Source organism: Candoia aspera, chromosome 2, assembly GCF_035149785.1.
Source record: "Candoia aspera isolate rCanAsp1 chromosome 2, rCanAsp1.hap2, whole genome shotgun sequence".
In the NCBI taxonomy this organism is placed as follows: Eukaryota; Metazoa; Chordata; class Lepidosauria; order Squamata; family Boidae; genus Candoia; species Candoia aspera.
The window spans coordinates 55,244,471-55,269,346 of NC_086154.1; the positions used below are offsets into that span (position 1 = coordinate 55,244,471).

Genomic DNA, 24,876 nt, shown 5'->3' on the forward strand with positions numbered 1-24,876 from the left:
GGATAACAGCTGTAGCCTGCTATATTTCCAATTAGTACAAGATATGTTTTTATAGCATAGTATCTTTTTTCATTTTCCTCAATAAATAAATGAACAAATATCATGCTTTGGACTCATTTGTTTAATTGGGTTCTCTTTATCTAGTTTTAGGACTTGTGTGGAAAACAGATCATATTTTAGGTCGTATTTATAAAGAAATACTGAACATTCAAAAGGGTTCACAAACTTTTAAGCACCACTGTATATACTGCCTATTCATTAGAGCATCTCCAGCAATTGTACAGTATTAAAAATTCATTCAAAAACAATTAAATACAATAATTAACATAGATAATATACCATAAAATACCATAAAATATAATATAATGACCATAATTTATTTGCTAGCACCATCTCAAACGTCACCATGGATAAGAATGTTTTTATTATGGACCTAAGGACTACTAAAATCAGTGCATATGTGTTTTGAGGGGAAGAACATTTTAGAGGATAAGTGGTATAACTGAAAAGGCCCTCTTCCTGATCAATGTCAAATTAAGAACTACAGCATATGGTATAACCACCAGGACCTTTGATGAAGATCAGAACAGTCAGGCTGATTATTTGGGAAAAGGAGTTATCTCAGGTATTGTTGTTTCAAACCATTTAGGGCTTCGTAGATGATACCAGAATCTTAAACCTGAACTGACAGAAAATTAGCAGATAGTTATGTCTTTCAACAATACTGTTATAGACAATGGCTCTTCCCATGAGACATGTTATTCTATTATAACTAGAAATAGGATTGTTTTTAATCCATTGTCTTTGGAGAGGGAAATTCTAAGTTGGGTTTAAGTTATACTAAGTGTCAGCCAACATTGTTAATTGCTCCTCAATCAAGATTTGCAAGACACTCCTAAAATATTTGCCCTGTTTCTTACCATCTGTGTTAATCTAGACAAAGTTAGGTTTCAGTTGATTAATTAAGTTTGTGAAGGGATAGAATCTTATGCGACCCATTCCTCCTTTGATCCAGCAATCCTTTCAACAGATAAAAATTGTCATGTTGGATTTGCTGCATACATTTAGATCATTCTTTAATTATCATGCATCTATTTAAAGCTGGACTTTTAGCATTTTATGCAATACATACAAAGCATTTAATAGTGGCTGAATAACTACAATACTATTGCTATTTTTTGCATGTGAACTATCATTATGACCTCTTGTGCTGCTTGATTTGGCAAACCATTTGAATACAAAAGAGAGTTTTTGATACACTTGTTCATCTTACCTCAAGTATGTACTTTTCCAAGGACCTGATATCTTCCAGTGCCTGAGAATCCTGATGGATAATCACCACTTCTTTTAATGGATACTAAAATCAAATTCAAGAACATCAGACCCAAAGAAGAAAACTGAGGAGCACTGCAAAATGCCATTTTGTCTATTTAATGTATTCCCTTATAGTCTACTTTCTTAATTTATTTCTGTGTTTCTCAGACAAAGTCAATAAACACTTATAGAAGATTTATGTAAAAGAAAATAAAGAACATCCTACCTTTACTGGAATGGTTTTCCTATCTCTGATTACCCGTCCCAGCTCGATAACAGACTGCATTCGAGAAACAGCACTTTCTATATTTTTGTCGATCAGGTCTTCTCTAAATTGAGAGAGCAAACAAATATGTTTACTTAATACATGCAGAGTTCCAAAAACAGCACTCTGGACCATACTTTTGTAGAAGTGTACCACAGTTGTTGCTGGCTGCTAACTCGTAAGCAGAAACTTAATCCTTTTTTTCGTTCCTGTCATGGATGGGTATATTCTACAGACCCTCCCATTGACTATAAGAGGGGATAAACTATGTCACCTCAAAGGTGGGCGTATTTTTTAGTGATTTGGAATCTGCTGGGGCAATAAGAAAGCTTTGGATCCAGTGTCAGCCTTCATCTGCTGCTGGCACAATCTTTTTCAGCTCCTATCAGACAGCCTGGAATTGCCACTCCCTGGCCAGAAACAGAGGGCTTCCTTTTTTGCCTGCAGAGTTCCTTTTCACACACTGGGAAAGAAATGTCTCCTTGCCTCAGAAGTGCTCTCCCAGGAGTGAACCATTATTTACCTATTTAAACCATGAAGATATGGGATTAAAACAGTACAAGGAAACTGAAGAAGTAACATTAAAACAATTAAGACCAAACATTAAAGCAATAAAACCAAAAAATGCTAATATAAGATCACTCATTCCCCAGTATATACAGCCAACAAGTGATTGCCAGAAATTGGACACATTCCCCATTCTAATAGCACAGAAAAATATAAATAGCAAACTAAAGACTTCCCAGGAGAAAAACAAAGATCCACATGCTCGTGACTAAGACCTGTCAGTCTGGTTCCGTTACAGCCAAGTCATTATATGTGGAGATGAGGAGAAATGGGATGTTCATTCCTAATATACAGACTCAATCATTGTTATAAACTTTAGAGAAGGCCTGCTTTACTGTATTACAAATTCTCTATAGAAAACAAGTCAAGTCAACTACAAAGAAAGCCAATGTACGGTATTATTTTAAAATTACTTTCACAAATGGTAATAATCTTAGGCATTATTAATTGAAAAAAAAATAAGAAGGCAACTGGAACTCCACAAATTAACTTACAGCCCTACAAATAACCATAGAGCTTTCTAATATGCATTACACAATAATATTTCAAAGGCATTCATGACAAGCTACATGGTGGGTTGAAGCCAAAATCATATTTTTATGCTTTAAAAATCTACAACGCTGATAGAAGAGATTTTTCTTCTCAGAAAGATCCTTTTTATCATCTTGAGAAATTCCTTTAGCAGCCTTCATTAATGACTCAGAGGTATAAAGCTCTCAAATAGAAAAAACAAATAGCACAAGCAATAATGAGAGACAGCCAAAGTCAAACAAACCCTTTTTGCTAACCATATTAATGAAACAAGCATTCAGGTTCAGCCACAATACAACATGATCAGAATATTCAAAGGAAAACAAAACAAAGTAGAAGCAAATGATCTTATATAGGATCATGCTTTATAAGAATATGATATTTTCAAGGGAACAACTCTTTACCTCTTATTGCTTTATCATCATTTAACCCTTTCTCGCCTTCAAAAATGTTGTCTCATGTAATTTCTTAAAAGCTACATCAAGGTTAAGTTTTCTATAACAGTATAATACTCTCTTTTCAGCCAATAAATCAGCCAGAATTCTGGTTATTTTAGAAAACAGCAAAATTCCGCAGCACAGAAATTTTACAACCAGAATGGTTCTAACAAAAATCTAATTTTGGATCTGAAGTGGCAGAACTGAGCTCACAGGGTGAAGATCTCACACTTCTTCTCTCAGAAGCTTCTGAGTCTGCATACCCTGGTCTATGGAGTAGTGGCTTGGTAGTTCTCACTGCCATCATTATCTTCTAGGGAACCCTTGCCTGGCATAGTCTCCATATCCCCAGCATATGAGACAGATAAGGCTGTATTTTTAGGATAAATTCAAAATAATCATAAAGAAAAAAAAAGCCTTGGGATTTCTAGGAAGGCTTTTTACACAAAAGAGTGAGAGCTAACATTTTAAAACAACAGATAGCAATACCTGTGATTACAGGAGGAAGCAAATTCAAATATTCCAAGATGTGTCTCCAAGAATGCCAAAAAAAGGAAAGAATCTGCATCCCCGACAGCCATACAAAGAACTAAAGAATTAAGATACGGATGGAAAATCCCATTCATGCTGAAAGTCTTCCTGGATACTAAAAGGGTAACCATAAAGACAATTCTAGAAGCCTCCTCCTTGCTTAAAGAATTAACTGTTCAGGACCCCTTGGGTAAGAAATGTTCCGCTACCAAAATGGTCTTAGTCACGAGCATGTGAATCTTTGTTTTTCTCCTGGGAAGTCTTTAGTTTGCTATCTATATAGTAGATAAAGAAGAAGGGAAATTACATATAGCAGCAAATTGAAATGGAGACAACATTGATTTCAATGGATGTAAATGGATTAAATTCATCAAATAAATAGAAATGGATTTTCAATAAATTAAAAAAAATGCTGATATTGTTTGTTTCCAAAAACATATATAAAAATAGTAAAGGTAAAGGTTTCCCTTGACGTAAAGTCCAGTCGTGTCCGACTCTAGGGGGCGGTGCTCATCTCCGTTTCAAAGCCTTGGAGCCGGCGTTGTCATAGACACTTCCGGGTCATGTGGCCAGCACGACTCACGGAACGCCGTTATATATAAAAATAGGTCATGCCTATTTGTTATAAGAGAAAAAATTAGGACAAAAGTATTTAGCCACAGGAAAGACTGAGAAAAATGGAATTGCAATTTATCTTAAATCACCAACTTGGGAAGTAATGGACCAGTTTAAAGACAAAGCAGGAAAACTCTTAATCCTGAAACTTAGAAAAGACGGCAAAATCATAACACTAGCTTCCATTTATGCTCCTACAAAAAACAAAAGACAATTTTACAAAATATTTTTTCAAATGCTCACAGAGGTGGAGAAGTAAGAAATAACGGTTATTGGAGACATGAATGGAGTATTAGATTCAAATCTAGATAAATCATCCCAAGGGAAGAAAAGGATGCTTCTACAAGAAGTCTCTCAACATATGGGTGATTTGACACTGACAGACGCATGGCAGCTATAAAATACAAAAGGGAGCAATTACACTTTTTTTTCAGCAAGACACAAATCAAACTGGATAACTGATATGTGTTAGGTCTCTAAGGCCATAACACCATTTATCAAAGAAGTACAGATTCTTCCTATGACATAAGCTGATCACAATCCAATTTTAATAACATGGTATCTTGGAGAAAAGTTACCCTTTAGATGGAAGATGAATGATAGGTTGCTACTTCAGGAAAGCATGCTACAGAAATGCAGTGATGAATTAATTTTTTTCTAAACAAACAGACCACCAGGAATTTTCAACTCAATCATTTGAGAGACAAGAAAAGCTTTCATAAGAGGACTTTTTATAAAACTTGCGGCAAACCAGAAAAAGGAATACAACAGACAGAAAGCACTGTCTGTTCCTTCCTAAAACAGGAAGGAAAAATAAGAGACTTAGAACATATTCACAAGACCAACCCAAAAAGGCAAGTGATAAAAGAATTGCAACAAGCTAAATAACAATTAAATGTACTCGCTATAGAAAAATTACGAAAGAAGGTAAAATTTGCCAAACAAAATCATTTTGAAAATGCTGAGAAACCAAGGAAATTTTTGGCATATCAGAAAAGAAAAAAGAAAGAAGGACAATATTGACAATAAAGAAAGGAAATAAATTGCTGTACATTAGATCTGAAATTACCAAAGAATCTGCCCAATTTTTTAGGAAATTATATGCTAAGGCTCATTTTGATGAAACAGGTTTGAATAAACATATCAAGGACTCTGTACTCAAAGAATTTAACAACAACATCAACAAATATTAGGAAATCCTATCACTGTTCAAGAAACCAGAGAAGGAATAAAACATATTAAGCCTGGGAAAGTACCAGGCCCAAATGGGTTTGTAGCTAAATACTGTAAAGAATGACTAGAACCACCAACAAAAAGAATGAATTAAATCATAGCGATAAAGGCGATGCTGCAAACATGGGAAAAAGCATATATCACTTTGATTCATAGAGAAGGGAATGATTTGGACAAACTACAGTCATATAGACAATCTCTCTATTGATTGATCATTACAAAATGTTCACTACAATATTAGCTGAATGCTTAAATAAGTGTGTTCCGGATATAATAGATATGGATCAAACAAGTTATATTCCCAAGAGTCCCTTCTTCTCACTACCTTTTGGGGAAGAATCAGCTCTTTTTCCCACTTCCTTTTGGGAGATAAATCAATGAAAAAATATCAACTTTATTTGAAAAAAGGAAAAAGGATAGAATATAAGAATTGCTTTTAGCTTTAAATAGTAAAAAAAAATCAGTGACAAAGGAGATAAAAATATAGACCCAGTCAAATCACATGTTGCAACTTATGTTTTAAATATTTAAATCTTAAAAAGATATCCCATAGAAAAATTATAAAGAAAAATGTAAGGCTCAGGACAGACAATAAAGGGATGTCAATCTGCTTCTACTTTAGAAGCAACTCTGATGTAAAGAGTTTCCAAGTTGCATAAAACACATAATCACAGAGGAAATAAATACTGTAGGCAAAAGTTTAGACAAACACACCCAATCAAAATTAAAAATAATCTTACAGACTATTTCTAGCTAAACTTGTTTTCACCTATCCTTTCAAAGATAACTGTTTTCCTGGAACAGAATTTCCTCTGCCTCAATTTATTCCAGGATTTCCCTCCAGATCCCTGGAGATACCAATCGGTTCATTCTGAGGCCATTGGAGGTGGAATTAAACCCATTACTCTTTGCAGCCTCAGTTCCTAATTTTTGCCTTTTTCCCTATCTGGAGGGGAGGGCTAGTTGAGGGGATCACAAATAATCATACTAGAAAGGGCATCTCTCCTGCTGAAAATGCAAATTCGAAGTCTGCAAAGATCTGAGCCTGGATGCCAAGAAAACCTTAGCATAGAATTCCAACAGTACAAAATGAATGCAAGTTAAACACTAAGCCAAGTTGATAATTACAAAGGTGCTCACCTAACTTGAGGAAGCATGAGGTAGTGAATGCTATCACTATTCTTCTCCTGAACACAAGCCGGATCAATAAGAGTCTTCAAATTCTGGTACATTAGTTCGGTAATAAACGGAGTATAAGGTGCCTGAAATGACAATATTGTCTTATCTTGTCATTATGTTGCATATTCTAAGTTCTTGACCAATTATAAGTTTTACTGAGACGGTTGTTGAACCTCATCTACTTTCTCTTTCTACACTAAATGCTAATAGAATTTACACAATGGAGAGAAGACAGACCTGCCAGCAATCAAAACTGTACTATATTCACCTCTTTTCCTCCTTCACAAACTGTAAGACAGCTGGAGATATATTACATTATCTTTCTTCCATCCAGTGGCTGGGCTCCAATTCTCAATGTAACATAAAGCAGTCTAATGAACAACATGAGAACACAAGATGTATAGCTTACCTGACAGTAACTGGTTCTCTACAGGATTAGCAATCATCCTGAGAAACCAATGAGAACAGGATGCATGTTTCTTTTGTTTTGTATGAGCTAAGATATATTAGAGAAGGACTGGTCCTCTAACCTCCACATTAAGTTGGAGAGCCACAGTATTTCCTGCAGAGGCCTTCAGTTGCCACACAAGTAGTAAGTACTGGTGTCCAGGGCTACCCCACATTTACACACACACATACCATACAGCTACCTTCCCACTAAAAGGGAAGAGAAAATTACAATACAACCTTTCCCTTTCAGAAATCTTTTGCACAACTGCTGCTTCTCCTGCTGGATATTAGCAGTAAGAATGCAATTTTTTCTTGCTCTCCAGTTAAGTTCTGACATAACCATTTTTTTTGCCCTACCTACCTACCTTCTCTTCTCCTTTTTCTTGACTTTACTATTTAGTTTCCTTTTAGCATAGCTTATTTAGATTGAAATGTAGAAGTACTGCATTCAGTTATTATCATTCGTATTGTTTAAATAAAACTCAGTTTTAAGAAAAGTCTACATTAACAACAAACTGGGAGTCAAATGTGGCTCATGTGCATTAAAGAATACTGCAAATGCAATTATCAACTTCAGAATTATCTATATTGAATGTTGACCTGACTGCAAAGGGAAGTTTTTACTAGTACTCTAGGTAGGAAGAGTGCATTTTTTAAAGATTGAAATTATTAGAAAACTCAATTTGGTCTTATAACCATAACTGTACTCCTTCAGAATCATACAACTTTTGCTACAACCTCCTCTATTTAAGCCAATATTAGAATTAATGAAGATTATAATATATTCTCACCATAAGTCTACACATGGAGTGGAGAACACTGAATAAGGTTTCTAAGGCCATAATGCAGTCTTCTGTTCCATTCTCACCCTACCCATTTAGAAACAGAAGAATAGTTAGACATTTTCATTTTTAATTTGTTTATATATCTTAAGCAAAATAGCAATCAGTTTTGAATAAAATATGAATTCCATCAAAAGCAACTATCATTTAAGCCACTTAGATTCATTATTTTTTTAACTGAAGCAGCATAAAAGTAACTGAAATAAATAAATGTCATGAATATACACATCGGAAAAAAATTAACCTACCTTTAACCTCCTCCGATTCATTCTAACATACCAGTTGGTTAAAATGTCTACAAACTTAACCAGTCGAGGAACTACTGTATACAGTCTGTAGGCTGGAAATTAAAGGGAAAAAGTGGTAAGTGTCTCTTTTCATTTCAGTCTTTTTCTCAAAGAATGATTTAAGAGTTAAAGAATTTGGTTCATACTTCAACAATGCTGTGGCAAATATTTAAAAATAATGGTAGCACATCTCTTGATTTTTAAGTTTGCAAATCCACTTCCAATCCAATTCAGACTTGCATTAACAACAATCTTAGTTGATATGGGTATACACAAAGCTAATTTTTGCTTATGGCCAGTAATAGAAGAATAGGAGTAAAATCTACACTGGACAGGAGCACAGGGGAGCCACAAAACACTGGGATTTCATCCACAGGGCATAGTTTCCATCAACCCCACAGTCTCCTCCTGCCAAAATCAACATACTTGCCTTTTCTGTATTCATAACTATGTTGCAATGAAGGGATGGATATACCCATACACATACACATACATACCACTGTTAGAGCTTTAATCAGTAAGACATTTGTGAATAAGCAAAAGGCAGAAATAATTATTTCAGCAGCAAATCGCATTTTGGGATGGCTTTCCTCTTTCTGCTTGTAACTGATGTGATAAATGTATGTGTAAGATATTTATTTTTAGCCGGGGTGGCTAATCTTTTATCCTCATCTTTTTATTTTGCCACTGTATTTATTCAATTTCCACTGAACACTCAAGGCAGCTAATATTTAAAAATAAATATACTCGGTAAGCAAAGATAAAAGCAAGGTACTAAAATTACACATACTAAAATGAGCTATTTTATCATCTCCTTTCCCAACCCTCTGAACTAGGCACATTTGGAGGAAAACAATGGCTAAGCTGCCAAGGAGAACTGTGTTGTGACTATTATGGCAGCAAAAGAGTAGTTTAAAAGCAACACATGCATAAAATGTGTCAGTAACCGGCAAATCAACTCTCTACAATCATGATAAATTTCATCTTCTTTCTCCAAAGCTGCATAACAAGCTGACCAATTTCACCAAACATTCAACCAACTTGTATAATCTGAGGCCTAATCAGACTCAACATGCACACAGATGTGCTAGGCAGACCACAGCAAGGCTAATTTGATGCTTGAACATTGAGAAAATGTACATACCTGCCATCTCAGCTTTGAAGAACTGAATAAGTGATTGTGTGAAGGAAATAATCCATTTATCCATGATGCTGTTGCTTTCTTTAACTGTATTCTCATTGTAAAGGAATTCCTTTCCATCTTTCTATGAACATGGATACAAAAAAAGAAAACAAGGATTATAGGTCTGTTGCATGGAAAATGTTCTTAACTAGAACTTTTTTGATCTTAGCCAAGGGGTTTGAAGCTGGTACAGATGTTTGCAACAATATAAATAAAAACATGACTCCCAATTCTTGTAACTCATGTGGAGCCAGTTGTAAATTCTTATGATAAGTTCTCCTATATGCAAACAACTGCAGATATCCTGTTTATTCTGAGAATAAAAGACCTCCCTTGAATGCCATTCTAAAGTCCTGTTCACCTTAACAACTATAATGCTATGCTAAGAGAATAGAAACTTTCTATATGGTACCACCAGTTCAAATAGCTTGGCAAGGATATCATATTAGTTGCAACTGAGTTAATAAGGTTGGAGACTTTAAAACTAGTTTCATAAGAAATAGATGCTTTCAAGGTTCTCATTTAAGGACCTGTCATTTGGACTTTCCTCCATTATACAATTTATTCATAAATAATTTATTTTATTTATTGCATAATTGCAACTCACTTATACAAATACATTTTCTAGGCAATGAACACAACTATAATGATAACAATATTTTGGCACCAAAATGCAGCTCAGTGATTTAACAAAAGAAAAAAAAAGTAAAATAATAGGGCAAACTGAGCTGCTGTATTGTGAACAGTGCCTGGGGAGCCTCAGAAATAGCTGATTAATTATAAAACTTTGAAGATCTGCCTGTAAAGGTGACTGCTAAAAAGTAAAGCAATTTTCATTACTACTTTTTGAAGTCTGCTGCTTTTATCGCAAGGTCTCCAAAATGATTTTGAAATCTCAGATATCGTAAGAGGTGTATAATTACAAGCTCCTCAAATGATCGATTTCCCACAGGCTATATCATATATTTGAGAGTGTAACTTTATCTGTGATAAAGTTTTCCCTACCAAATAACCCATCTGCTAGGTTCTCTGCACAATGAATTTTGTGAAATGCAATAGTTGCTGAGAGCACAGATTAAATCTTCAGTGTGACAGACACAAACATTCATTAAACCAGGAATCTTCAACCAAGTTCTCAAAGAGGGAGAAAGAAGCCAATATTTAACTACATTCATTTAGTTGTAAGCATCCTATAATGTCATCGTGTTTTTTATTGTTGTTGCTATTATTGAAATTCTACAAATCAGATACACTGTCATAACAATTAACTGCATATCTGTCACCATTTTAATGCACAGATCAATTCCAAAGACTGGTCCCAGAGGCAGAAGACACATACCTATGATACTGGTGGGACGAGGGGCAATTTACCATTTGCAAGTCTTGTTGCTTATCCCACCTTGATTCATGGGGGCAGTGATTTTCCTTCATGACAGTTTTTTTTAAAAAATTCATCTCACTGATTACAACACTAGATAATATAAGGCTATGCTAATTCAAAGATGGCAGGATTATGGTGCTCAATCTAGGACTTTGACAAGGAAAGAAAGGGATTTGGATTTAGTAGATTTACAGAAGTTTCTGCCATCAGAATTTGGATCATGAAGTTTCAGAAGCTTCTGAAGACCTTGGTGTATTGTTATATTTAACCAATCTAGGATCCAGGTAAGCTTAAATCCAAGTCCTACACTATTTCCTTATATCTGTGCACAGGATTACAGCCGAAAAGCAATTATTTCAGAGCCATACTCTCAAGCAGGCCAATTAACTACTTTCAAATCCAAGGTACTTGTCCTAACAGTCAGGAATCACGCTGAGACGAGGAGTAGGTCTCTAGTGTTTATTACTGCTACATAAGACAGAATCCTAACAAACTGAAGAAGCGTGGGAAAAACCCAGACATATAAACCCCAAAGGTTAAGGCGGGTCTGATCTGTGTCTCTTTGAATGGCTGCTTAATTCCTCAGTACTACGCATGCATTTCCCACCCTGGATGGGGGCCCCCTCCTGCTCGCCATCAGTACTCATGACAGTACTACTGATTTTCTGCATTCAGGTATGCTTCCTTTATTTATATGGTTGCACACATGCCATCAGGGTAGCCATTCTGGCTCATAAGTCCCAGTTTCTTGTGACGCAAAAATCAGAAAAAAATAACAGCACAATATTGGTTTATAAACAGCACAAGTTCATTCTCACAATAACAGATCATTGTTGGTTGGATCAGGAAAACTATGCATAAATGCATTCACTAGAAGAAATTTCTTCCAGAGCAAAATATATTGTACAAGTGAAGTTGTATTTTCTTACTAAATATTCATTGTGTAGCTTAAAAGATCAATGCAATTTGGGGCTGCATTTATAGTAGCACTGCATTCAGATTTACTATACTGCATCCAGTTCTGCACATTGCACACAGACATGGAGAAGTTGGAACAGGTCCAGACAAAACTACCAGGGTAATAAGTGGTCTAAAAACCAAGTCCTATTAGGAATAACTAAAAGAGATGGGCATGTGTCAGCCTTCCCAGGTAGACCAGACAGGAAACACAACCAGATGAGCTAATTCTACTTTATTGTGTGGCTGGCTGGCTGGCTGGCTTTATTTATTTATTATATTTTTATCACCGCACATCTCCCACATACAGGGGATTCTGGGCAGTTCATATTAACAGAATCTTGCAAGTCAGAAAGTACAAATCTCCCACCGACTCTTTTTACAGCCTCGTAAGTTAGGGAGGATCCTTCCTGAGTTTCTTTCTCTATCTGTTATGCAGCTGCAGGCTCCCCCTTCTCTTGTCTGATCATTCCCTAGGCAGCATCTCTTCCCCCTGTCTCCCAAGGTCATTCCCACATACCATTACAGCATGCTTAAGAGAAAGTAAGATAGCTGTGTACAAAAATCTAAAAAAGTGTCCCATGTAAGGGAGGATGGACTTAAATCTCTGTTGAAGCTGAGAGCAAGACAAGAACCATCAGATAAAAATTAAAAGAAAAAAAGATTCAAGCTGAATATTAGAAGATGTTGTAACTTCCACATGCTGGAGGTTCTCAACTGGGAACTGGATGGCCATGTGTCAAGTTGGATTTTGTGGATTCCTGCACTGAGGAGAAAAACCAGGAAACTGGTAGCACCTCTTCCAACTAACAAATTTTATTCAGAGGAATAAGCTTTCACAAGCTGCATCTCGCTTCATCAGACGCATAGATCCACTCTAACATACCTCTCCTCCTACAATTCAGTGAGGAGAGTGATGGACTAGGTGACTTTTCAGGATCTTCAAATTCATACATTGTGATTCTATATTTCTTTATTTTTCCTCTTCTAACTAGCCTTTATTGTCATTCAATTTATGAGCATGGCCAGAGCTATTCTTAGACGTAAAGATGACATTGGGGACTGGGTGATTTGCTTTGTAACTGTCATGAGTAAGGATGGCGAGCAGGGGGCTCTCACCCAGACTGTCAAGCGCATGCGTAGCACTGAGGAACTGTTCAGCCATTCAAAGAGACACAGATCGGGACCGCCTTAACCTTTGGGGTTTATATGGCTGGGTTTTCCCACGCTTTCTCAGTTTGTTAGGATTCTTGTTAAGTACTACTAATAAATATTAGAGACCAAGTCCTCGCCTCAGTGTGTTTCCTGGTAATCAGGACATCAATCCTAACAAACTCCTACTCCCATCGAAAGAGGGAGGAACAAGCAATTAAACAGATACGTTTAGAAATGTCTTCAGAAAACCAAGAAATGCGGCTCGCCATCCAGCAATTAGCAGCAGCCACCTGGCTCGGAGGCGTTATCGGATTGGGAGGGCAGCACCGCTTCGTCCGTGGAGGAGTTGTCCTTTGAAGAATTGCCTTCTTTGCCAAGTTCTCATGAGACTTTACAAGCAGACAACATATCTTATCAAGACTCTGGAGGGGAGGGGGCTGAAATGGAATATCAATCTGGAGGGGAGGGTGATGTCATGAGTAAGGATGGCGAGCAGGGGGCTCTCACCCAGACTGTCAAGCGCATGCGTAGCACTGAGGAACTGTTCAGCCATTCAAAGAGACACAGATCGGGACCGCCTTAACCTTTGGGGTTTATATGGCTGGGTTTTCCCACGCTTTCTCAGTTTGTTAGGATTCTTGTTAAGTACTACTAATAAATATTAGAGACCAAGTCCTCGCCTCAGTGTGTTTCCTGGTAATCAGGACAGTAACTTCCCATCAACATTTTTATTAAATGTTTTGCAAAATTTGCACAAGAAGCCTGCTAAGCTCCAACAGAGATGTCCACAGGCACCACTTTGAGGAACTCAGCCTTAGCATCTAACATTAAATGTTCAAAACAGAACAACATTAAGAGCAATGGTTTCAGACCCAAGTGTATCCTGTGGCTTCATAGCTGTGGGGATCTAAATGTAGATCTCCCTACGCCAAATCCGATATTCTAATCATTGTGACAAATGGCTCCAATAAATGCAAAGATAAACTAGAGTTCAATTTAATTTTAAAATTGCACGAATGCATATTGAGTCAGAATATGTCAGTGAAAAATGCCCAGAATAGCTGGGAGTCAGGTGGCATATAAATTGAATAAATCATCATCATCATTAAAAAAATACACAAGCAGATAGCATACTGTATGACCAACAATTCCATTTTTTAAAACACAACATAATAATGGCAAGAATCTCCAATATGCATTCATTGGCAATATCTGAAAGCTTTGTACCTTGAGTTGCAGAATGACAACATTCTGAATCAGGAAACGATAGGCATTATACCAGGGCAGAAAGACATCTTTCAGCACATCTCTTACACCTTCCTCTTTAAATCTTAGGTTTTCTGCTCTTACCACTGGAGAATTTATAAGGTACAACCTACAGCAGCAAATAGAAATAAAGAGAAAACTTGTTCTGCTTTCTAAGAATATTCAGCAGCCTCTTTAAACATGTGTACCTTAAAATTCTGACAATCCTTTAACTCATACTCAGGAAAGATATGTTGATGTTGCTTAGCAACTTTGTTAACATACAACTTACCCTATTAAAACAGCAGCCCTAATCAGTGGTATTAAGGTAATTGCAAGCCTTCCCCACAAATCTTAGCTATATAAAAAAGCATTAGCATTCATAGATCAGCTTAATGTACTTAAGATATTTTATTAATTACTATCCTATTTCTAATTTTTTCTTCTGAATGCAACTTTAGAAACACATTTGTAAAGGATTTTGTTCTCAACTCCATGAACAATGATTCATTTCAAGTTTTTTTTTTCATGCTTTCATGCAGCAGCTTTCCCCAACTTGATGCTTTCCAGGCACAGTCCCAGAATTCCCAGCTAGCATAATTATGCATGATTACCATGAAGACAAATTTTAGCCAAGAGTCAAAAAACAAAAGAACCCAAAATGTTCTTAATGGCTGAAGATAGACCAGTCATACAGTGATTCAGAAGATGCTCAATAAACTTACTAGCTGTGTTCACATGACAAAGCTGACCCAGCTGTCCCTCGTCCAGTCAACTGATTCACCTTTGAGCACTAGCAGCACACAATCTACAATCCCCAAGTTAACTATATGTATTTTTTCCAATATTCCACCTATTGTAAATTTATTTCCTCTCTCTCTCTCTTTCCTGTTTTTAAACAAAACAAGAACAAATTAAATCCATGACTGTGCTATTGGGTCACCCTCACCATATATCAAAGAGGGGTATTTACCCATCTCTACAATTTTGCCTCTGTAGGGGGGATGGGGATGGGGGGACTAAAAGGAGATGGTGTTCCTAGAAAACCCTCATTTTTTGCAGAGTCCTTCTAAGACTTTATCTCTATTCACTTTGATCTTGCAGGGTTCCTTCAATTAAACAATATCATCCATTACAACCTGGAAGTGCACCTTCTCTGTAGCAGTGCCAGCCCTCTGGAATGAGGTTCCCCCCACGATCCAGATGGCCCCCACTCTGCTGTTGTTTAGAAGTGCGTGAAGTCCTGGCTCTTCACCCAGGCCTTTGGCAAGGAAGAGTGAGACCCCTTACTTCATTCACCTCGTCTGTCACACTTGCCATCTTTTATTGACTTTATTGTAATTTCTTTGATTGTTGTGAGCCAGGTGGCATACAAGTTTAATAAATTATAATAATAATTATTATCATCATCATCATCATCTCCTCTCAGGAAAGTTGTTTGCATGATATGATTGACAAAAGAGAGTTGGTTTAGATCTCAAAACTCTTGTGGCTCTTTTGGGCTAAAATTAACTCTTCTGGATTATCTGGGATTAATACTGCATTAACTTTTCTGATTGACCATGTTGTGTGAATGGGGCTCTTCAATACTTGTTGCCCATTTTCCTATTTTAAATTAATAACTGACAATCACTTATCTACTTATTTAAAAATATGTTCTAACAGCTTGCCTAGGATTACTAAATGCTTTAAAAAAGTGTAAGTAGGAAATATAGGTTTAAAATTATGTTCTAGAGGACAATGTTATTACATTACGCCCAGGTGAGACATTTGTATGAGGCAACCAAATAAACTGAACCAGCTCATAAACCAGAATAAGAATGCATTGTATCATCCTAACACCTTTCTCATTATGGTCCTTTTCTGACATTCTAAAATTTATTTTCACTTTCACACATCTGAAAGGTACTTATGTATTGCCAGTGCATGGGCAGCAGCAAATAGGACAAGCTCTAGAAAACCAAGTTTTGGTTGAGTGTTCCTAAGCCAACCTTCCCAAAGCTCCTCTTTTTGAAAAATAAAGAACTATAATTCCCACTATTAGCAGCCAACATGGCTGATAGACATGCTAGCCCAATACATCCTAAGGGCATCAGAGACTCGCAGAAATGAATGAGAACAAGAAGAGAAGACCAGCACATTCGTACCTGAGTGCATCAGCCCCATAAGAGTTTACAATTTTTGTTGGATCTGGATAATTCTTCTTTCGTTTGCTCATTTTTTGCCCATCACTAGAAGGGATTAAACATATAATAAACTATAATAAAGCACACCTTTCTGACAGTTTTCACATTAACTCAACTACCCATGAGAAATCTATTCAATATTTGTATGGCAAAAGATAGGAAGCATTTACATTTAAAAAGGTTGTTAATGTGCTGCAAAATACAGATGGAAAAACAACCATAACTTTGGCAATCCACATCTATTATTTCAAAACCATGGTTAGGTCTCATTACCAAAACCTTTTTTAGTTTATTTTATCCACTCTGAAACGATAGTTAAACCTGAATCCCTTCTGAAGGAACCACTATTTTATGCTAAGGAGCCCAATGAATACATATTTTATTACATCAAGGATTACCCACAAAAAATTTTCAACACAGGCAGCAGAAATTTAATAAGGAGCAAAATATTAATATAATACTTGCCTGGCAAGAACTAGGCCATTTACAATTACGTTTTTGAAAGGAGGCTTTCCAAAGAGGGCTGAAGATAACACCAGCAAAGTGTAAAACCTGAAAAAAAAGTGATACTAGCTGATTCTAGGTCGGTTGATGCTAAAATAATATACTTTCACTCTTTGTATGTTTAAATTTTTTAATTATACCAAGCTGATTCTTCCTAGTGCATTTGAAAGCATGGAGATATTAAGAAGAATCCAACTCTTCATTGTCCAAAATTATATTCTTCTTACAGAATCTTGTGGAAAGTATCAAGTTGCATTATTATCTTCCAATTACTGGCTTCCAGTATATATGCACGAAACATTTTAGTTGAGTGCTCACTATAAATGATAGTTAAATATTTATATTTAACTACTGTATATTTAAACTACTGTATTCTACCCATCTTGTGGAACCCAGGAAGACTGCCTTCTCTGCCCAGGGCTCAACTGCCCTCTGAAATGATATTTGCCCAGAGATCCAGATGGCTTCCATCCTAATGCCATGCAGGAAGCTAGTAAAGACCTGGCAAATTAGTGGGAAATGCAAATGGTCCAAACAGTCTAGCCAGGGGCCAGTGTCACCAGCCAACTTGAGAGGGGTGGGGTTAATTCTTATTTGCCTGGTCAAATTTAAGTATTTTTGTCCTACCCTTGTCCATTTTTGGTACTGTGGTTTCAGGCAGCTATAGGTACATAATACAGTTTTCCACACATATACAAGTGTGTCACAAAGACATTTACTGGGGGAAATGTTAAGGATTGCTTTCAGGAGGAATTTGCTGGAGCTATAGGATTTTGGGTTTTGTACATTATTTGCTCATCATCATCATCATCATCATCATCATCATCATCATCATCTATGCTTCCTTTTGAAAGTGTAGTCTTAGATTCAGGATCTTCCATTCAGATAAATGCAGTGCTATTTTAAGATCAGAACTCTCAAGCACTACATTTATAAAATCTTGCATAGAATAAATAATAAAACTATTACCATCCTCTTGTTTGGTCAATGCCTTCAGCTATGAAATCAGCAGGAAAAGCATCTTCAAATTCTCTCTTATTCTCAAACGGATAATGTACTTGGGCGTAAGGCATACTTCCACTTTCAAACCAGCAGTCAAACACTTCTGAAACACGATGTAAGGCACCTTTGCCACAGCATGAAGGGATAGTTATGTGATCAACACTAAAGAGAAAAAAATTCCAGTAACAGATACTGAAAATTTATTTCAGAAGTAGAAACTTAGCCTTAACTAACAAGTGATCCTAAGTTCAGCAGAAGACTACAAGGAATACCAGAGCTATAAACTAAGACTGGGCAATTGAAAAAAATCCCAGAAGCAGGAAATGGCAGACACCTTTTCAATGGCTCCCATGAAAAGTGTATCCATGTTAATCCCCAGAACTCAAGCACAACTTGAGGATGTCTTTATTAACTCTGTAAATGAGACGGTTGACAATTCCATGTTTACTAAAATGCGCTTTCATATTTTCCAAAAACCGCACCTAAGTAGACAACTCAAGATTATAAGCTTTCAGTTTTGCCAAATATAAAGTCTTGTGCTGGATGTTATGGACACCTCAGACTCTGAACCTGGAGAACAGAACCTCATGGATTTTCAGCTGATAACTGAGGACCAATCAGGCAGGCAGTCACCTGAGGTAGTTGCCATGACTGATGAGTTTGGCTTGGCACAGGGGGATGCTGACTCTGATAATGTCACTATGAAACTGCAATGTACTCTAGGTGGGGCCATCGTTGAAGATTACTCAGAAATTGGTCCAGATGTAACCTATAAAGCCCTTCATGGCTTGGTACATACAGTAGATATCTCCAGGATCACATTCTCCAGTCAGAGAATGTGATCCTGACCAAGAACATCATCTCAATAGAAACTGATGCTGATACTCCAATTCTGAAAAGTTTGGGAGGGCTGTTGTCAGGTGCTGCTGCTTTTCTGTTGTAGCACTGACTTCCTGGAACAGCCTCCCCATTGACAGCAGGCTCCCCCCCACCAACATTCAGGAAAAAGGTAAAGATTGAGCTTTCCCATAAGGTTTTTCCCTAGTGTATGGACACCATCTGTTTTGGGTGGCTTTATTGTTTCAGTTACCTCAGATGCTGTATTGTTCATACTGTGGATATTTGTTTTTACTAAAAACTGCTGTGAATCAAGTCATTGAAATTGGTGTATGGTTGGTAGGTAGGTAGGGAAGGGAGAGACAAGCCACAGTTTCTCAGGGTCATTCCTAAAGTGAGATGGCCCTTGAAGAGAGCTAAGCAGCGGCATTTGTGTGACTCCTTAAGAGGAAAAGGCATCAGCTCCCTTAATCAATCAAGGCCAGGCCCTCTTGCAGTAGGAGGATATCTCTTAGGCCTACTCTTTGTCAGAAACAATTCTCTCATTTCCTGATCTGTATTCTGCTAGCTTCAAGTTCCTAGTTCCTCCTGACTTTCTGAGCTGTGGATTTATCACCAGCTTTCAACCCTTAGACTGCATTCCATTTCAGCTTCTGAAATTTCAGACTTCCGGGCTTTATCTCCCACAGTAAGTTCACATACTGACTTACTCTCTGCTCTAGTGTGCAGGCAAGAATTCTTTAACATGACTTACTGCATGGATGCCTCGGTCTCATTTACAATCTTCAGCCTGAGTATAATCTCTATTTCAGTGTTGAACTGATCTACAGCTAAGCCAATAAAGCACTTAGAACCAACAGACTAATTCTTTCCTGCTTGTGAGCCTTGAACAGGAATGGCTGCTGAAAGGTACTATGCTAGCTCATTAATACTAGAAATAAACTGTTTCTCACTGAGTCATCTCCTTCTAAATTACATGTGAACTGCTCCCCTATGCAATCTTACACAATTCAACTCAGTCCAGAATCAATCTGACATCCAAGAAAAATTATTATAGTAGTCTACCATCAAGATAATGCTATACAGGCTGGAGTGGTTTTTGGCAGAAAAATAGCCAAAGCCTCATGCCAATGTTCACTTTTAAGGCGCAACTCTAAGAGTTTCTCTCACTCTACTCATTAGAATTTACTAGAAGGTAGCAGCAGACTTTATTTGAGTGTTGTAGACTGAGTTAAGAGTGTCATACAGCAATTTTTTTCTAAGTTATAAAATCATAGAGTGCAAGGGTTTGGAAGGCACTTTACAGATGATCTAGTCTCATCCACTGGCCAACGAAAGAATCCATTACTGCAGCAGCTAATTATTATATACTAGCTAATAATTGACTTGCCCAAACTGTAGGATCTAAAACAGGAGCAGGCAATCTTTTTGGGGGGAAGACCATATTGTCCCTTCTGAACAATTAGTAACAAGGATTATATAACAGGAAGGGTTGGCAGATGAGATCACAGCTTACAAGTGCTACTGGGATCTATAAAGTTACTTCTCCCCATCCCCCACTATCAGGATTACCATGGGAGTAGACAAGAGCTGCTTCCTCCTCCCATAATGCCAATGCATGGAAAAGCTATGGAAAAGGAGACTAAAGCTTCCACCTCTTCTCCACTGATACTAATTATGACTTTTTTTTCTCTAGTGACAGCAGCAATCCTAACACAGGGAAGACTGCGATTAGCAGCAAGGAAGCAGTGCAATCATAATCTCTCAGGGAGGGGGAAAAGCCTTTAATCTTGTCCCTCTCCCCATGAATTCTTATTCATTTCCATTGAACAGGAGAGAGCACAAGGAAGGTTCTTCTCAAACACTGTCTCCACCAGCACATCCATCATTGCAATGGCAGGAGAATCTGCTAAAAGGACACACCAAGGACGAGCCATACATGGTTGCCCATATATGTTCCATAATTAAGGTTGTGTGTGTTTCTTTTTTTTTAATAACAATTCAACATGGACAAGTGATAAGCTGTAATGGACCTTTATTTGCTTCTACTATAATCACTAACCTTTCTCTGTGGAGATCAGTGATTTTTACTCCCGACAGTTCTTCCAGTTCTGCTACAGACCCAATACAAACCACCTGCCAACATTCAATATATTGCATTTTATTGATTTTTTAAAAATAATAATTTCTCTAAATTTAATGTAGAAGCAGTAATTGCAAAATAGGAACTGACGTCATAGGTTTAACCAGCATGTTTTAAATGTATACTTAATTTTAAATATGAACACAACATTTTTCAAAATCAAATACTGTATCCTTTTAACAATGAGGGCTATATTTGACAGTCTGTATTGACAAAGGCTGGCTAAGTGCAGTATTAGAAGTGTCCCACAACTGCTAAATCTGTTGCATGAGCCTATTCTCAAACAAGGCTCAGAAATTAAGCATCAAAAAAGCCAGCTATGGGAGGGAATTTCCTCCTGTGTTGCCGATCTTTGTAAAATGGATCATTCAGGGCCATACAATAGCTTATAAAAATCAGCAGGAATCTCATCTCTGAACATGAGCAAGAAATATAAAGTAGGCTCCTATCAAGTTATTCAGTTCATAAGGATGACACACAGATCAAAATAAGATTTCATTCTTGTACAACCTTTTCTTACATACCTCTTCAAAATCATCACTGACCCACAATGGAATGGGTGTTCCCCAATAACGATTTCGTGAAATAGCCCAATCCCGTGCATCTCTCAACCAGTTGCCAAACCGCTTTTCTCTCACGAAGTCAGGAACCCTAATTGTTTTAAAAAAGATTCTTATTTATGCACTGTTATGCATAAATTCTCTACCAGGGTTGGCTGATACTTCTTTGCTCATTTAACCATAGTTAACTATCAGGAGAAATCTTCTCTCCCAGTCCTAATGAAATCTCCTCTAGCATCCTTAGCCATTAAGACTTGATGTCATGAGTAAGGATGGCGAGCAGGGGGCTCCCATGCAGGCTGTTAAGCGCATGCGTAGCACTGAGGAATTGGGCAGCCATTCAAAGAGACACAGATCGGGACCGCCTTAACCTTTGGGGTTTATATGTCTGGGTTTTTCCCACGCTGCTTCAGTTTGTTAGGATTCCTGTTATGTACAAGCAATAAAACATTAGAGACCAGTTCCTTGTCTCAGCGTGGTTCCTGGCTGTTAGGACACTTACATTTCTACCAACGATTCTTAGCACTGGCCCATCAGGAGTGTCATCCCTCCCCCAGTATTTGTTGTGCTTCTACATCTCAGCCATCCACTGGGCTGCTCAATGGTGAACATGACCTTCTTCTGTAACCTACTAAGTGGCTTCCATGCAAAATTCTTGATGCATGCCTAAATGTTTGTTTTTCTCTCTCTAATGCCTCCATCTTTTCAATGGTTAACCAAAGATTTTGATTGATCCTAAAATAATATTAAATAGTAATATTTAGTTTTCTTGAACAAAAATCAGTCAAAACAGAAATTCATTACAGATTTTACGTTATAAAATAGGGCTTCAATATGCTGCATATTTTCTTGACTTTTCTACAGAATTTAGGTTTGGAGGAGATGTAGATACAGATACATACAAATTTTTAATATTTAATATAAGTGTGGGCATGTTTATGTGCATGCATGTAAATATATTGGATGATTCAAACAATTTAAAAAATCAGGTTTCTGACTATTCGTTTTCCTGCCTTGAGAGAATGAATGTAATTGTCTTCAAAGATTTTAGAGTCTCAACTTATTACAGTTGCACTCCTAATGCTGACCTTACGAGAATTTTTAAAACCACAAGTGGAAAACTGAATTAAGATAAAAGAGCAATTGAGCACCCCACTAATGTGAAAAATGAACTTTGCAACCTTGCTGTTTGATACAATAGCTTTCTACTTCAAGATATGGATAGGTGGCATCTTTCTTTCTGAGTAGATTAAAAAACCTGCTACAGTTTAATTTGCTAAGTAGAAATCCAGAAACAATATAAGCAAAATGATTTATTATTTTACAACATGCTTTATATTTTTTTAGAATTTGAACTTCTGTATTTTTTTTAATCAAGCACCAAGTACAACACAAAAATATTAAGAAGCAAAATCTATAGCAATTGTACACTCTGCTTGAAGAGAAAACTCTTGAACAACTGCAATATAAAGTATAAAATATAGAGAAATTCCCCATAAGGCACTGTAGAGAATAAACTGCTGTTCTTTGATTGATTGATTGATTGATTGATTGATTGATTATGTGCCATCAAGTTGTTTTTGACTCCTAGTGACCATGTAGGCTGTTCTCTAGTAGCAGTCAAAAGGGGAAGGATGCTGTATTTCACTATTAACATACGAAGACACTCTTGGGCAACATTTCTCCCCCAAGTAACAACGATAAAAATACGAAGTCCCACCTGTATCAACAAACAGATGCGAATCCGCACCTTGACATGATCGTTACAGCCTTCCCCAGCTAATTACTTTCCTGACTTATTCTGAGCCAGCTGAAGTTTCTAGACCATTTTCAAAAGCAGAGACATGTGCAACTTGTCTCACTCATCTCACTGGGCTCAAAACATGGATCTGTAGAAAGGTTCTATCTTAACAGAGTTTCAAAAAAAAATCAGCAGTGCTCTAAGGCACAGGTTGGATCTTTCAAAACAGATTGATTATCACTCAGTTGATGGGATCTCATCTCATCTAGTCCATTACCAATTTCAAATTACTGATTCATATATCCAGTCCCGTAGCCAGATTTAATGAGGAAAAGAAGTAGAACTTGATATCATCCATGAATCCTACAGCCTACATTTCTCATGTGGTATTCTTACCTGTGAACCTTGGTTTATACGATAGTGCACAATCCTTCTATCAGTTACCCTCAGATGTCATGAAAACACATGAACCATATGGGTTCTTTCCATTTCCTGCATACTCTTGCATATGAATTCTATTACATACTAGACTAGACTGAAATGAGGCTGGGTAGCTTGCAGTGCAGCATGTTATGATTACACGGTATGAACCTAGCCATCATATTATACCTATCAATCATATTAACATGGTTTTATTTGTTTGGGAACAGCATATTACATGAATGCAGCCACTGTATTTTGTTAACCTGGTTTAACATGTTGCACAAATTCAGCCACCTACTAACTCACTGAATATATTTTCCCAGTTCTTTCATCCTTCTCCCTCCATACCCAGGAATATTACCTTGACTGTCAGGGCTAGATCACACAATGTCAGAAGCAAACAGAGAGACCAAACTCTTCTGATACAAGGTATTACCTGGTCTGGTAATGAAACACCTGTAGGAAAACAACCAAGCCCAGAGAATACCAAGAAACCACTAGTTCAACCCTGAGCAACCTACGTAGATGCTCTAGTACATAGCACATATGGGCATCATACGTTTCAGAAGGCACACAGATGGGAGAAATGGACATGCAGGCAAGCCTCCACCAAAGAACAACTTTTTTTTTTTAATTGTTGCATGAAAGGCTATAATAGCCTATCATTGACAGACTGGCAGGGCAAGCTACTATATAGAAACAATCAGCAAACTCTACTCTCCCAGGCACTGATGATATTACCTACCCTAGTAATGAAACTGTTGGAAAACAACCCAGCTCAGCGAACACCAAGAACTCAACAGTTCAACACTAAGCTACCCATATCTTCTGCTATTTGTTCTTCCAGTCCATTAACAATGCCCAAGTGTCAATTGTTCCTCTTGCCCAAAAATGAATGTCCCTCAACCCTTATGATACATGAGCAAGAGAACAAATTGTTAAGATTCAAACCTGGGCTCTGCTCTCTATATAGCTTGGGTTTCAGAGTTGGCCTTCTTCTAACTAATGGCTTCTACAGCATCTAATTAAACTTGTATCAAGAACTGTGTCCTCGAATCCCTGCATACAAGCCTGTCAATGACAACCATTCATCTCTCTTACACCTTTGCTCCCTTTCCCAAATACCATTCAGAGCTTACAACAAGAAGCTCCTGAGCCTACAACATAAACTTTGCTCTTCAGGAAATCTTAGAAGGATCATAACTCACAAGAACTTTGGGAAATCTTAAGGCCTGGCTTGTTTGTAAATCTAATGCCAGGAATCAGATCGGCCTGGCAGCTGACTCTACTTTTGTTTCATAATACAGC

At 37.2% G+C, this 24,876-nt stretch overlaps 1 protein-coding gene across 2 annotated transcripts in view; it reads right to left on the bottom strand.

Annotated features, from left to right (window-relative positions):
* Positions 1-24,876, bottom strand: part of IARS1 (isoleucyl-tRNA synthetase 1) — a 518,275-nt gene that overhangs the window by 451,495 nt on the left and 41,904 nt on the right. For both annotated transcript variants that reach the window (XR_010067094.1, XM_063291856.1), the window contains exons 14-25: positions 21,369-21,495; positions 20,764-20,837; positions 17,832-18,026; positions 16,824-16,910; positions 16,320-16,403; positions 14,155-14,302; positions 9,396-9,516; positions 8,213-8,304; positions 7,914-7,991; positions 6,634-6,755; positions 1,541-1,643; positions 1,274-1,357 (exon numbers count right to left, since the gene is read on the bottom strand). Coding sequence is in view for 1 of the 2 variants with exons in the window: in XM_063291856.1 (XP_063147926.1) it covers positions 1,274-1,357; positions 1,541-1,643; positions 6,634-6,755; positions 7,914-7,991; positions 8,213-8,304; positions 9,396-9,516; positions 14,155-14,302; positions 16,320-16,403; positions 16,824-16,910; positions 17,832-18,026; positions 20,764-20,837; positions 21,369-21,495 (1,315 nt within the window). In the remaining variant the exon portion in view is untranslated. The remainder of the gene's footprint in view (positions 1-1,273; positions 1,358-1,540; positions 1,644-6,633; positions 6,756-7,913; positions 7,992-8,212; positions 8,305-9,395; positions 9,517-14,154; positions 14,303-16,319; positions 16,404-16,823; positions 16,911-17,831; positions 18,027-20,763; positions 20,838-21,368; positions 21,496-24,876) is intronic.